Source organism: Diorhabda sublineata, chromosome 1, assembly GCF_026230105.1.
Source record: "Diorhabda sublineata isolate icDioSubl1.1 chromosome 1, icDioSubl1.1, whole genome shotgun sequence".
NCBI classification, from domain to species: domain Eukaryota; kingdom Metazoa; phylum Arthropoda; class Insecta; order Coleoptera; family Chrysomelidae; genus Diorhabda; species Diorhabda sublineata.
This window is the reverse complement of record NC_079474.1, coordinates 13,916,712-13,933,331: the sequence shown is the minus strand read 5'-3', so window position 1 is coordinate 13,933,331 and position 16,620 is coordinate 13,916,712. Positions and strand designations below refer to the sequence as shown.

The 16,620-nt window shown below is 35.4% G+C and overlaps 2 protein-coding genes across 2 annotated transcripts in view; one reads left to right on the top strand and one right to left on the bottom strand.

The window, feature by feature from the left end:
• The window catches only part of LOC130449307 (flotillin-2), a 302,572-nt gene that overhangs the window by 4,166 nt on the left and 281,786 nt on the right, over window positions 1-16,620 (top strand). The gene's annotated exons all lie outside the window — the stretch shown is intronic.
• Window positions 528-13,181, bottom strand: LOC130449255 (glucose dehydrogenase [FAD, quinone]-like). The gene is made up of 7 exons (XM_056786958.1): window positions 12,951-13,181; window positions 8,970-9,185; window positions 7,841-8,056; window positions 6,606-6,986; window positions 5,002-5,649; window positions 3,724-4,066; window positions 528-1,582 (listed from the first exon to the last, which is right to left on the bottom strand). Exons 1-7 carry the CDS (start codon window positions 13,156-13,158, stop codon window positions 1,357-1,359), a joined length of 2,238 nt encoding a protein of 745 aa, XP_056642936.1. The 5' UTR covers window positions 13,159-13,181; the 3' UTR covers window positions 528-1,356.

Sequence of the window (16,620 nt, the reverse complement as noted above, 5' to 3'; positions counted from 1 at the left end):
GAAAATCGATGGCTTTATTAACTATGCCCTCTCCAGTAGAAACCACTGTATAATTTGTTAGTTTCGTGTGTTTCTGTCAGAATTTCATTAAAATTTCTTATCCAAACTTATGATAATTACTGCGTTCCTCATTGAGTACTTTGACAGGTCGTCTTCAAATGCTTTAACACTTTCCATCACTCTTAATGGATAACCCGATATGAATTTTTGTTATTTACAGCGGTTTTTGACATATTTTCAGTTTTACTTTATGGTGAAGTTGGCAACGACAAACATGGCTGCTATTTTTGTTTCTTCCACCGTACAAACCCGATTTAACAACCAGTGAATTTCAACTTTTTCCAGAATTCAAGACGTGGCTAAGAGATCGAGAACTAATATCCTTAAATTGACGTCTGAAGGGTATTGCAAAACTTGTAAAATAACCTCAAATCTATGAAATTTTTGGTGATAAATTTATTGTTTTTTATTTTCCACATTTCGGAGGCTAGAACAAACGCCCGCGTGTTAATAAATAAATAAATAAAAAAAATTGAATTTTTTATTCAAGAAAAACCTACAAATACAATTTCAGTCAATTTTTACAATATGGCAGCAAGTATTAGCAGAAAATGTATCATTTTCTCATGTTGAAATCTTGAAAACTAATTAAAAAATCATCGGTACGTTCTGCAAATACCTAACTTGTTTATAAACACCGGGAAAAAGGCAATTTTTGGAAGACATCATTCAGTTTATATGGACGACAGGCTACTCTTAATAATAAGAGCTTGAAGACACTCGTTGCAGTAAATAATAGCCGGAGTAGTTTAAGTTGGCAATACTAAATAATGGAGCTACCTGGTACATGCACGGCTCCTGGATGAATGGCATGGCCGAAGCAGGCTTCCACTTACAGTAAGCAAATTTTCTAGCTTGATGTACATGCTATAGTCTTCCAAGATGGATGGAAAGTAGTCTGCTCTCAAAAGAAATTCTGCTTAAATTGTTGAAAAGCAGAGACACACATTATTGGATTTTCTGTCTGCCTTACCAATCTAGTACTTCACTTGAAAAATGGCGAAATTTGACTGGTGACTGACCTTTTAACCGGGCACGAGTATCTAAGGCGCCATCTACACGCTGTGGGTATTAAAAACTATCCGGATAGCTGCTGGTATATGGAGAAGAAAGAAACTGGACATTGGCTGGTAGTTTCAACAATTCTTGACCTCCCAATAACCTAACTCTAAGGGCAATGTTCTAGTGAACTTCTATAAAGAACCACTTTGTTTATTTATATTAAACGAGAAGATGAAGTTTTTTATTTTGTTGTTTGAACTTAAAATTATGAAAATTAAACTGCGACATTTTTGTTTAGACCATCCAACATTTTTTAAGGATATCCGCAGCCTTTTCTGCAATCATTATTTCAGGAGCCATCACGTTTCCGCTTATACTGACCGGAATAACACTTGCATCGGCAACTCTTAATTTATTCACCCCGTATACTTTCAATTCTTCGTCGACAACTGCGTCTTTTTCGGTTTTTAAGCCCATTTTAGCCGTGCCGGTGATCTGACCTCTGGTTACTGACATGTACCTAAAAGAAAACATTGGAAATTTCATTTAGATCTAAAAATTTGAAATTGAGATCAATGAAAGGAAAATTTGATGATAAAAGTTAAGATGGTTCCCAATTTTTTACCAATTTCACCAAATAGCATTTCGAAACCTATGGGGTGCTCTATAGGAAACGGAAGAACAGCAACATAACAAGAATCAGCTCAATCATTATCCTGATACTATCCTGAGTTAAAAAAAAGGATATTTCTACTATTTCTACCAAAACGAATAAACTAGGATGGACAATGAGCAGCAAAGAAGACTGATGTACCCATCGGATGAGATCTGGGTGATGGTAAAACGTTTTGATGGCTGTATTTTAGTGGTATGTTTGGTCTAGCACATACTTTCACCTATATTCAGGATTATAGGTATATTGTCTAGTATATCAGACTCTGAACGTATTTCAATATTGACTATTGAAACTTCCCCTACCACTGGCGTTTGTGGAGCCACCCTAGACATGATTAGCGGGAAGAGGATCTAGCTATACAATCCTTTCTTCAATTTCTATCTGACTATTGGTTATTTTCCTTTTTGCTTTTTTTCAATACGAATTTTTTTCAGTATTTGAGTCACAAAGCGTTTTCTGATGACACCATGACACCACTAGTGTGACTTCTAAGGTACGGAAAAGCATGTCGAAGTCCGAATATATCAAGAATACAACTAGGTACTGTCGTTAACTCTTTTGCAGCTTGTGTACCTTCGGGAAATCCTCATTTTTGAACCTGTTTGGATAATCCTTGAATCATCCGCATCTAGAGAACATCTGTATGAGTTAGTATTTATATTGCGGGATGGTTGAGGCGTCTTATCTCATTTGCGTTCCTTCTTGCTTTTTTTCCATACGGAATTCTTTCAATATTTCAGTCACAAAGCGTTTTCTGATGACACCACATCTTCCACTACATTCCCAAGCGACTTCTAAGGTACAGAAAAGAATGTCGAAGCCCGAACATATCAAGAATACAACTAGGCACCGTCGTTTACTCTTTCGCGGCTTGCGTACCTTTGGGAAATCCTCATTTTTGAACCTGTGAGGATAATCCTTAAAGCATCCGCATCTAGAGAACGTCTGTATGAGATAGCAATTATATTGCGGGATGGTTGAGACATCTTATCTCGTTTGGGTTTCTTCTTGCTTTTTTTCCATACGAATTTTTTTTAGTATTTCAGTCACAAAACGTTTTCTGATGACACCACATCCTCAACTACATTCCCAAGCGACTTGTAAGGTACGGAAAAACATTTCAAAGCCCGAACATATCAAGAATACAAGTAGGCACTGTCGTTTACTCTTTCGCAGCTTGCGTACCTTCGGGAAATCCTCATTTTTGAACCTGTGAGGATAATCCTTGAAGCATCCGCATCTAGAGAACACTGTATGAGAACAAGTGTAAAAAAGTGTAAAAGTAAATACGGAAGAAGTTTTTGATTAAAAATTCAGATACGTAAGAGATGAAAATCTGGAGGATGAAGGGAAATTATATGACGATAGAAAAAGAAGTAGAAGAAACGATAGGGACAATAAAAATAGAATCGAGTGGAGGTGAAAAAATAAAAACGGAAATGATGAAATATTTAGATACTTATTGAATGTAACAGATTTTTCTCAAAAAATATTCCATATTCAATTTCTATCTAACCATCAAAAAATCCTTTTGTTTCTATGACCTTATTAGAAGAGGTGGATTTTGATGAGAGGGAGTTTTGGGCCAATATCAATTATTGTATTTAAAATCGATTTCTTTTTAATTTTGTTCTTCAACTCCTAATTTGTTTAAGATAGGTTAGGTTGATCTACCAGCTTTTGATATGTCACCATATTCTCAGCAATTATCCATTCCAACAGGATTGAAGTGATCTTTAAGAGCAAGAGATTCTTGCCAAGAAAAATTTCACTTCCAATTTCTAACCATCAAAAATTCCTCCAATGACTTTTCTTCTATGACCTCACTAGAAGTGGATCTTGATGGGAATGGTGGATGTTTGAAGGTCGAATCTTATTTAAAATTGTTTTGATTTTGGAACAAGAACCAATTAAATGTTGAATATGGAATACTTTTCGAGAAGAATAAATTCTTTTCAATTCCAACGTTATGTTGTATGACTTACTTTATAGCACATTTCCAATATTCATCGTTGAAAATAGCTTGATCGCATTCTGGAATTTTTTCTTTTACCAATTTAACTCCAAGCTTCTGCATAGCGGGGCCGTTAATCATATTAATTACTTTTCTTATACCAGCCAATAAGGTTTGTACGTCGTATTCGTCTTCATCACCTAGAGCATTTGGATTAATGTAGGGTTGATGATAGGGATCCACGTCGTCGAGTTTTAAGTAACCTTGAGACTTGGGACGCAGTAGAACTATTTCCACGTTAAAACCTTCATAAGCTTTGCAGAAGATGTCGTGGAGGTCTTTACGTAGATTTGCCCCTTTGAAATGATAGCAACCTAAAACATTTTATCGCATCGTTATTAAATTCAAGGGGGTAATCTTGAGTAGACTTTTACGTAAACAGAACATTCGAAACACTAAATACAGTTGTATCGATGTTAGTTTTAATTTCTTCATCAGATAAATAGCCCACGAAAGGAAGTGGGCTGTCAAATGCAATGAGATGCAAACTACACAGTTAAAGGCTGATTGTCTTGACATTGAATTGCCTTTTCCACGTCTATCTTCACAAAATCAATGTGCAATGTAGAAACTCGAACCATCTAACAACTGAAATACCGGTTTATTGAACGTACAGGCATTTTGAAATCTATTGAATACCCATTACCAACAAAAGATAAATTGACATTGTCTGAAGAGGACGAGAAGGATGTGAAACAACTTGTTGCTAATTGCTAGATGTTAATTGCAGTGAAGATGCTACATTAGGTGAACTTTTGGTATGGTATATGTACGTCAATCATCAGGAAAAATACCCGAAAAGTTCTCAAAAACACGCACACTTAAATGGTTTGACTTGGCTCAATGTCTATTGCGAGATTTTGGCATTTAAAACCATTATTCCTTTTCCACTGCCACTGAGCATAGAAAGAGCTCCAAAATCTCCTCCCACCACCCTAATGTGGATAACCAGTTTGAAGGAAGGTGAATTGGAAGACATGGATCAATGGATTGGAGCTACCTAAGTTATCTAATCTTCCTCCTAAAGTTAACCGACACACATTATAAGTTTTATGTAGAAAGCTATCCACCATATAACCCTGATCTGACTATTCTTTTTCCCGAAGTTGAAGGTCGAGTTTAGGATGTACAATATTCTACAGCTATGATTTTCATAGTGGCTTTAGTGAGACGTTTTGAAAAGTGTGTGGAAATAAAATATTGAAAAATATTCTTATTGCGATTGTCTGCAATTTGGAAATTATCTTACCTCCTTTGGGATGGGTCTTTTTAATTAATATTTGGACGTCGGGATAGGCCGTGCTATCCCTTGAAAATTCCGTTTTTATATATCCCACCAATTGCAACCCTGTTGTACTTAAAGAACCTTTTCCGTAACGTAAATATTTAATTATTTCTTCGTCGGTACTATCGTTAATCCAAAACAATTTAGAAGCAGTACTCGTTTCGTTATTTTCGTCTTTAATACCTCCATGTTTGTGGTAAAATTCACTCTCATAATCTTTTCCTATTTGGGGAATGAATCGATGATTTTTATTATGAAAACGCACATCTAATAACGAATTTCCTTCAGATATGTGAGCGATTTCAATAGCAGGATCTTTTTTGTGATGGTAATCGTCCTTAATATTCTGGTAATTGTGGTGACTTTTACTATTATAATTATTTTCTTTAGTATAATCTTTGGAATCATGTTCGTTGCGTCTTTCCATCGAATCGGATGTCTCGACAGTTTGAATGGATTGTATGGAATCTTCAATTGCGTGTTTCTCGTGCAAGGGATCGTACACGAAGTTGAGACCGACGAAGGAAACTTGATCTTTGAGCTGCTTCCCTACTGCTAAATCAGCTATGGGCTCGATTTCGAAATGCTTTAGATCTTCTTTTGGACCGACACCTGTAAAAAAATTATAATTTTGTTTATAGTGGAAAACTAGTTGGAAACTTATCGCATTACGTTAATTCTAACGAACTACAGACTGTTGAACAAAGTACTGGATATATAAAAAGAAGAAAGTAGGAAGAAGAACAGAGGATATGAGAGAATTTCGATATATAAGTTCAGAACAAAATGAAACTGATAGAATTCGAACAAAAGCTAACTTTAGAAGAAGCATTAAAAAAATAATGTATGGAAAAGCAGGAGAAGGACGATGGAAAGTAAAGACCACAAATGGTAGACAGAAGAAATAAAGAAAATGGTTTAGCAGAAAAAGACAACAAGGAAGAATGATATTAATGATATAAGTGAAGAAAAAATCATGAGAGAAATTGAAAAATCAAAAGAGAAAACATTGAGATGGGATGAAGAATCAGCAAATAATTATAAAGACAGTAACAGAAGCTTTTGGTACAAAATTAGAGCAGAAGAACAAGAAAAGAAATAAGAAGAGATAAAAGAAACACGGACACATATTAGAGGAAGAAAGAATAAGAAAAATTTAGCTGCAGAGGCAGAAACCATAAATTAAGAATTCGAGGATAAACGGGAATTATAGGACGATAGAAGAACAAAAGAGGAAATCTTCGAAGAGGAAGTGGAAGAAGCGATAAGGAAAATGAAAATAGGAAAAGTGGGAACATAAATAAAATGGGTATCGATTGATACAACTAAAATCATATACGAGAATCAACGAGGCAAAGATATTGAGTCAACCAACCAAATGAGGTGGATTGAAAAGTTTGTTTGACTGAAATCAGCAGACGAATATAGAATTGAAGTAAAGAAAGAGAAATGGGATGTGATAAAAGTAAGCAGATTACAGTATATCCGCGAATCTTCGTAAAATTGATTAGACCAAGGCACACAAGTGTATTTTAATTAGAATTTAACGCAGGAAAACTTTTACTTACCAGATAACATCAGAAGTTGGGCACTATTTATAGCACCGGCTGATAGAATAACTTCTTTAGTAGCTTTTGCCAGGAAGACTTTTCCATCGTGAATATAAGCAACTCCGTTAGCTTCTTTGGTAATATCGCTGATGAGTACTTCGACGACTTGACTGTTAGGTAATAATACCAAATTTTTTCTTTGTAAAATAGGTTTTAAGTAAGCCTTAGCTACACTATGACGTTTTCCTTGTTTCGTTATAACTTGCGGTAAACCCAAACCGATGTGATCTCTACCGTTGTAGTCGATGCGATCCAAACCGCATTCCAAACCTGCTTCGAGGAAATGTTCGGCTAAAATCGGGTCACTTGGGTACAGATTCTCCAAATGAATTGGGCCACCTGAAAGCAACAAACCAAATATCTTCACTTCTTCCTGTGTAATTATTTATACTATTAGTTGATTTAAAATAGTACAGAAGAGAACGAAAAGTACTAAATAATGACTTAACCTCGTTATAAGTATGTTTCTAAGATTTGGGTGTATGATTTTAAAACTTATTGGATATATTTGATTGTAATATTTGGTTTAAATTGATTATTACGAGATGTGGTTATAAGGTAACGAGACTAGCGCTGCTACAGAAAAAGCCCGCATTCGCGAAAAGTTAGCGGCTGTTAGATATTTAACCTAAAACCTACTTTTTCGGATGCAGTGACTACCGCGTGTAGACAAACCAGTATAGCCGTGGCTTTCGTTTGTATAATTGCATGATTTACCGTAAAAATTATCGATAGAGCAACGAATTGTTGTAAAACTGTAACTGAAACTTATAATTTATTGAAACAAGTGTATGGTAATGAATGTTTGTCGCGTCCTCGTGGTTTGAGAGTCGTCTAAAGGTTTTCAAGATGTCCGAGAAGATGTTGAGGATGATTTACTTTCGGGTCGTCATTCAAGTGACCGTCGCGCTATTGCTGATTATATAGGAATTCATATTCTCCGGATCTTGAATCGGACGACTTTACTTCTTTCCTAAGATCAAATCCGCATTAAAAGAACAAGATTTGAGTCTGTTGAAGCTGTGAAACAGACTTCCTGCACTGTTTCGGACAATAAAAGATTCGCATGGAGCGATGTAGGGATAGAAGACACCTAATATATTAAAAGAGGATCATATTAAGTCTAAATGTACCAAAATGTGAAAATCTAATTGTTGCTAGCGAAGAAGATGAAGTGAGTTTCTTTCATTTACCATAATGACGAAATTTTTTATCCATATCTTCGACACAAGCATCTTCAATTTTTCTGAAATATGGTAAAACATTTTCCCAACACCAGCCTCTCATTCCGCTATCAGCCCAGATGTCGTAGTCTCTGGGATGTCCTCTTGTGTATAACAAATCGTTTATGGCCGTATCTCCTCCTAGTGCTTTCCCCTTAATTACTAAACATTTGTTATCAACAGAACCTAAAAAAAAAATAAATTGTATGCAATTCTTCAATTAGAATTTCTTTGGTAATATTCATAGTGAACACACAGTTTACATCACCACTACATCAATATTAACAATCACACTGTCTGACGCGCGTTTCTATTACCAAGTTATCGTCTTCAGAGACAATTTACCTTCAGTCTCTGAAGACGATAACTTGGTTATCGAAACGCACACCAGACAATGTGATTGCGAGCGAACTTTCAGTTTGTTTTTTTGTTGTGTTAATGCTTTGGCAATTGAGAAAAATATGAACCAAACTACTTTTAGAGCTTAATAGATTTTTTTTTTATAGTAAGTAGTTATCGTCGTCTATTTGGAAGGCGAGCGGGTTCACCAAATTACTGGAAAATCACTGAAAACTTGCAACATCGACGAAGATGATTGTATAAATACGATTGACATTGCATTTTTGTACGAACCTTGTATTCGTACAATAACAATGTGTGAGATATCGATACACACCCCGTACAAGCTTTAATTTTTGTTGGGGTAACAGAACGTGGTGGTGAAAATGATCTGATTGCAAATACTCTGCTCTGCACACATTCTAAACTGAAATTAAACGATTCTGGGTATAAATTGAAATGTTTGAGAGAAAAAAGAAGACATTCTATAAAAAAAATTCCTTATATTTGGTAAATACCCTATCGATCTTGCTTGACACCATCATATATCTTGAATTTTCGAGGAAAATGTATTTACCCATCTAGATGGTCTTTTGCTGTAGGGTTTATTACGTTTGCATGCTCTTGTTTATTTCTATTTTTTCGATGTAATTGTTGCTGTCTATTTCTAGTTTATAGTTTTCCTACTTCAACAGTTTATTGTTGCGTAAATAATCATATAAATTTCATAATAAAATTAACTAATTAAATGCAAACTCACCTAAACAGGCGTGTTTTTGGGCACATGTTTTATATCCCCAAGTGTATCCGGTTGTTTGCAGCTGCGGCTGCATAGCCGGTACTTCTGTTATTGGCGTTTCCAAGCCTCCTGCTTCTAGTACTAATATCTTCCATCTTGGTTCTTCTGACAATCTGTGAGCGAGTGTAAGACCAGCGGTACCACCTCCTACTATCACGAAGTCGTATTCTTCGGCATCTAGAAAATAAATATTTCAAATAACTACATTAAGAGAGTCTGTTTAGCTGAAGACGATCTCTCCTAACCACTGCTTACGCTTTACATAATAATACGTCTGCAAGACTTTGGGCATAAACTAGATGTATGATATCTTTAGAAGATCCAGAAGATAATAATTAAGAAAATTAGAAAGGAGCTCAACAAGTTTGGCCATGTTCAAATTTAGGCGTTCGAATTTTCACATATGAAAACACATTCTGTATTATGTACTTTTATCTAGATATTCATTACAGATCAAAAGTTTTTGCTTATTCCATAATCCATTGATTGAATTTCCAAATAATGCACTTCAACAGTAACTATCGGTTGAAACTTTACTGTAGGCAAAAAAACCAAACCATTGACGCTGAATTGAAAATATCTCGACGTACCTTTGACTACAATGTGGAAAAATCCACCTGGAGCTTTGGTGATAGAAATCTTTTAGGGCGACCTCGAAAAATTACAACTGCTGATGGTAAACGTATTTTATTGATTGGTAGACGTGATCGACAACTTAAGTGCCTAGAGATAGCACTCTACCTCTGCCTTCTAAAATGGAAAGGAAACAGAGAAGTTGGCCTTTTTGGAAGGGTGGTAGTGGAGAAACTTGGTAGGCAGGTGGCAGTGGGCTAAAAAACAGAAAAATCGGACTCATGAAGAGTGGGAAACAATTTTATAGAGTTATGAGTGAAAATTTGAAGTTTTTGCGTCTAAGACTGCTTGGGCGTTGATCAAAGGAAAAATTGATCCATGGGTAATTCTAACTGTAAAATATGGCGGTTGATTGACGATGTTTTGGAGGAAGGGCTACTGGAGACCCGGTAAAAACGGAAAAGATTGTGGATAAACTGCTGTGGGAAGCTGGAATTTTTAAAAATGTGCCAGTGAAGAAACCTCTTCTAAAACGTTAAACTAAAATTAAGAACTTGCAGTGGACTAAAAAACACAAAAATTGGACTCATGAAGAGTGGGATAGAAATTTATAGAATGATGAGTGAAAATTTGAAGTTTTTGCGTCTAAGAGTGCGTTGATCAAAGGAAGAGCAGATCCATGGGTAATTCTAGCTGTAAAATTCGGCAGAGGCTTGACGACTTTTGGAGGAAGGGCTACTGAAGACCCGGAAAAATTGAAGGGATTGTGGAGAAAAAACGCTATAAAAGAATATAAAACGAAAATGTAGTACATTCTGACCAGCACATAATAGAAAATTTATCTTCTAGCATGAAAACGATCCCAAGCATTCTTCAAAGCTATGCAAAGAGTTTTTATGGAAGAATGTACTGAGTTGAGGGACAAATTGAACAAGGGTAGTCAGAAAGCAGTGTCCTAGTTCCACTTCACATCTTTGGAATATCCTGAAAAAGGAATGGGATCCAAATAGACTATTTGTCGAAAATACAGAGAGTCCTAAAATTGTGCATCGAAATGATAAAACCAAAAAGGCGTTTGTTTTGTAATGTTACATCATTCAGTTTTTCTCGTTAATGTTGATTATATTGTAAATATTGAATGAAAATTCACTTCGTATGTGATGTTTTCTTCAGCTAACTTTGAATAAAGAATATTAAATAGAAAATGGATTTGGAAATTCGAACATAGCTGATATAAATTATTTTCTAGAAAAACTTTATGCGCTCCAGCTTAAATTGTCATTGTGTCAAAATACATAATCGAATTTTGCAATTTATTCAAAACCAATATTAAAATTAACACGTCGACTGCCAAGAGAATTTTCACAATTTCATTTAAGCGTTGAAAATACTAATTCAAATACAAAGTTATCTAGTAGTATTTGAATTATGTAAAAAAAATTTGAGTTATTTCGTAGTTGACAGTAAACGTGTTAAAAATTGTTGAATTTGTGAAGTCAAAATGCTCATAAATAAGAACTGAATCAAAGTTCGTTGTCATTTGAACTCACCTTCAGGTGAGAATTTTGTATCTAGTTCTAATAAATCGGATATTAACCTTTACGAATTGAAATATACAGAGTGTGCCTTAAAAAACAGCACACCGCGTTATTTGGTAGTATAAATTTGTTGCATTTATGGTTTACCAACGCCTTGCCTTCTGCTTCTTCAAACTCCCATTTTTAATTAAATTGATACATTTTGGTAAATTTTGTAAAAATCATTTATCTTAATAACCGGGTGTTAAATCATCTCACATCTAATGAGTTTCATAATTTCGAACAGAATTCCACAATTCCAAGAAATTTCTTTTGGTTATTTGAGACAATACTCCAGAATAGGATTCATGGAATGTTATGTGTGATCAGTACTGAATTACGGAGAGGAAACTTGGACCTTGAAAGCTCAAATGTTCAAAAAACTTGAGGCATTTGAGATGTGGCTCTATAGACGCATCCTGAAGTGACTTTCAGAATCACCAACTATGACTGTTGACAATTATTAAACAGAAATCTAAACCTCCACGTCAGAATAGGATTCATGGGATGTTATGTGTGATTAGTACTGTTGGAAACTTGGACCTTGAAAGCTCAAATGACCAAGTTTGGACAAACAAGCTTAATACAAAAGAGATTAGGGTATAAAGCAAAAGAGAGGTTCAAAAGGAGTGAATTAATTGAAAGAAGTGGATGTAAAAATTTTAATAGCACTAGTAACATTCGGTAACAGATAAGATCGCTTGAAACTCAAAAATAACCGGGATTATTTTTTAAATGCTATATATTTACAAAACAACCTTTTCCCCTTCAAAATACTCTCCATTACAAGTAATACATTAGTCCCAGCGGTGCTTCCACTGTTCGAAACATTGTTTGAACTCATCTTTAGAGATGGCTGCAAGCTCCTGTCTCGTTCTTTTCTTGAAGTTTTCAATGTTTTCAAATCGTCGTCCTTTCATGTCCCTTTTCAAGCGTGGAAACAAGAAAAAGTCGCACGGAGCCAGGTCAGGCGAGTAAGGTGCGTGGGGCAGCGGAACCATGTTATTTTTAACTAAAAACTGGATATAACAGTGATGACTGTGTGCGCAGGTGCGTTGTCATGTGGAAGAACCAGTCACCTGTTCGCTGAACCGAGCTCCAAGATATTCCACTGATTTCAGACAGTTGATGAATTGTCTGTCGACGGTCTGTGCGCACATGCCCTCGAATTCTTTCAACAGTTTCATCTATTCGGGCAGTTGATGGACGTCCAGAGCGAGGTTTGTCATCAATCGACATGTCGCCATTTTTAAATCCAGAAAACCACTCATACACTTGAGTTTTCCCCATAGCATCATCTTTGTAAGCAGTTTTCAACAATAAAAACGTTTCAGCAGCGTTTTTACCGAGTAGAAAACAAACGTTGTTCACTTAAATTTGCCATCATAAAAAAACGAAGCAGCATTGAAACAGCACTAGCAAAAACGGTCATTAGTGACGAACAGAACGTGACAGGTCAACGGCCCGCGTGGCACTGAACTGGCGACGACTTGCGCTAGGCAGACCCTAGCGGCAGAAATCAGTACTATAAAAGCTCCACCCATGGCAACGCTATTTCGGTTACTTTTGAGTAACCCCTCGTATAGAACTGGAAATTGTTGAATCAATAATCACTCTCCAAACGAAATTACAGTTTAGTAAATCAGAAAACGATAGAAGGAGAAGAGAAAAGTAGATACAGAAACAAGAGTAGTTGAAGATGATTTCTGAATAATGAAATTTGGACAGACTTTAACGAAAGTACAAATTTACGCAGCAAAAAGCTAGTTAAGTATACAAAAAAAGTACTTACCTCCCAATGCCAAAGTATTATTGAATGTCGACTTTTCATAATTCTTCTGTTCGTATTTATAAGTGTCAGACCATTGACACAAACTACCGATACCAGATCTAAATTGTTTAACGTATTCGTCAACAATATCGAAAGGTGAAAAATCGGCCTTAACAGTGAATTTACAAATACCCAAAATTAAAAGAGTTACACTTGACCTCAGCATCATCTTCACGGATTGGTATTTCTTGGACGACTGATTTGATTTGTTGATTTTAGCGCTTTATAAGCAGCTTGCGCTTTTTTTTCCGTCAGTCGGGATTTTCCTGTGACTTTTTCTTTTTGTAGACGTTAGAGTCTAGTGGACAGAACGTATTATGCGTTAATTACCAACCGGTTTATTTGCAGAAACCGCTGGGGAAGGACCATAATTAAAAAAATGATGTAGTATATTATAAAAAAAATTATGCATGAGAATGTTACGCTTCGTTGGAAAAAATTAACAAACACATATTAAATCGATGTATAAATATCGAAAATATCGTATTTAGTACGAGGACAGATCGATTTTTTATGTGTGCGAAAAAGACAGAAGTACATTGGTAGCTTGCATTTCTCCAAAAGAAGAGAACTTGTGGTTTCTGAGCTAGTTCGGTAGATCTAACAAGTACTGCTCTAGATGACATTATGTTAGACAGTTTGGATGAGCATCTGCCGTGGTATTGAGCGACATTCTATGACCTTCTATCTTGGTATGCTTGGAAGCCGAGCTTCGAGGCGAGAAACACTACAAGGATTAACGAATCTGTGCCTTGTGGAAGATTAGAAATTGTTGAGGAGTTAACAGGTTTTTGTTGAGCTGCCTAGCTTCTTCGACCCTCTACAGCCTTATTTGCTATGATGGTGATATTTTAGTCCAGACAGAACCAAATGCAGAATCACTTCAACTTGGATCTTTATTGCGTTAAATTCCATTCTACTCCATTACAGAATGTTTCCAAGATCAATTGGATGTTAACCAAGTTTATTGGGGCAGCTAGCTCGAAATAAAACACCATATACATCGATTTGATAGTTTTATCGAGTATATTGTTGATGTACAGGTGAAAGATGGTAGATGATAACACTAAAGTTGACCGTAAACCCTTCTGAAATCAGTTAGGAAGATTTTAATTTGTTCAGGAGGCTAACATGCAAGACTTTGTCAAAATCCTAAGTGTATTTGTTAACTAACGAAATCGTGGGGCAAAATTCTAGGAGTTATTCCGTTGTTTTTGTAATCGTGGATCTAAGACAACTGACCAGAGATTATATAGCAATAAAAATATTAAGTTACTAGGGATAAATCGGCGTCAATAATGGCATAAAGGCTAACGTTGATTTGTCTACCATTACAAAGTAATTTGCTTAACGTACTAAAAGCTATTTTAACCGAGGCTTGCAAAAAATGTATGGAAAATTGAATCAAACATCGACAAGCAATTTTTCGGATAAATAATTTTGTTTTAGAACTTCTATAATAACTTGTTTCATATAGAAAGTAATTCATTCAAACGATATTGTCGAAATCAAAAGCGATTAACAGAGTAAGTTGCATAGAGTTTCATGAATATGCGTAGTACTGTCCAGGAGTTTTTCATATAGAAAATGAAGTGCGTTCTCAAAAGTCTCGAGTCTAAAGAAGAAATAACACCAACACGAGTCAAAAATAGAATGGAGGCTGTTTATAATAACTCGTGACGTTATTTTAAAAATTAAAAATTAGCTTAAGTTGTTTCGCTGGGGAGGAAAATCATTAGAATATGATGAAGGTGCTGGAGGTCCTGTGACCCCCTAAAATACAAGAAATTACAGTACAGACCGGAATTTCAAAAACAAGTGTTCTAAAGATCCTAAATGAGCATTTAAGCATGACAAAAATTTATGTAAAATGTCGAGAGCGATTTTAAAAACTTTACCGACGAAAGTGTATTCTGATCAATTATAAAATCATGTTACTATGATTGAACATCCTAAAGAGATTCTATTGAATGGCACCGGAAAGGAGAACTCGTACAAAAAAAAGCAAAGGTTACGAAAAACACCAAAAAAGTGATGGCTACAATATTTTCGGATTGCGATTTATTTTAAGCAATCAAACGCTTTTTATTCTGACTTACTAAGGTTGTTTCGTCAAAAATTGCTCCAGTCTACACTGCTTTGCTTTCCAAGCCTTCACAAAGATGGTGAACATTTTGACTCTAAACATGCTCATATTTTTATAATGCCGTAGAAGCTTTAGTTAAACGTTCTGAAAAGTGTGTGGAAATAAAATTTTGGAAAATAATTTTTATTTATAACTCTTCTTTTAATGTTAGACTAACAACTGATGGATCGCAGTACTTAAAATGACATTTATCACAAATTAAGTTTCTTCGCGCCAGGATATTGCATCGATGTAGTTTTCACTTTAAAAATAAGTGAATTAGGCGTCAAATTGCTTATTATTTATGTATATTATTATAAAAACGTTGAAGGAACGTTAAATAATGTGTAAAAAGCTGTAATAAGAATACAAATCAAAGACTTTTTGACCCGTCCATGTAAAGTATATACATAACATCATATCAATCCTAACATAATCGTTAATTTAATTATATTCACGTATATGAAAATATGAATGACTGATATTTACGAAATGGATACCAATTTTAAATTTATATTTTAAATTAATGTGCTGCTTCTTCTTTTTTTTTAGGTAAGCAAGCTGTTTAGCCAAATATGTAAGTTGATTAACCCCATAAATCTCACTAAACTAAAATATTAACTGATTAAAAAACAAATTTCATATAATAAAAATGCGCGGGGGGCGTGAATTCATTTATTATTCAAAATATTTTATCGATAGATATAGATAGAAGTAAAGTAATTAGATATACGAGGTCTGGCTATTAAATAACGGGACTGGTTACGAAAAAGATTATTCTACACTCGAATGCTCCCCTTCAATATACTCCTATCCCCCCACTACACACCTTTCCATTGGTTTTTTCCATTGATGGAAGCAGTGCTGGAAGTCTTCTTTGGTGAAGGCCTTTAGAAGCTGTGTAATTTTCTGCTTTACCGCTTCCAACGACTCAAATCGGATCACTTTCAAAGCAGATCTTTTTCAAACTCTTCAAGGAAATCTGAGCAGACCCGTTAACGCAAGAGCCTTTGGTCAGGAGTCAGATTTTTTGGCACCACCTTCGCACAAACTTTTGTCTTGTATAATTTCTCGTGTAAAATTTTTCTAACCGTTTCTTTATCGGCGTTCACAGCCTCGACAATCATACGAATGCTCATTCACGATCTGCACGCACAATTTGGTTGATTTTGGTCACTGTTTCCTTACTTGAAACAGTCACCTGGGTGATGGTCATCATCAGTGCCATCACTAAAGCGTGTACACCACTCAAAAACACGCTTTGATACGTTCCTAAAAAAATATTCTTTTGTGTTCCATACGCTGCGAGATGTAAGGCTCTAAAATGTGAATAGAGGTTATATCTTCTACGTGGCAGAATCTAGCATCTCGACGTCGAGTAGTCTTAAACAAAATTTGACAACTGACGTTGACTGTCAGTGCTGCCACTTATGAAAAACTATAATAGTGATACCAATTACTATAATAAGTGAAATATCCCCATGAAAGTCGATTTGATCGCCCGAA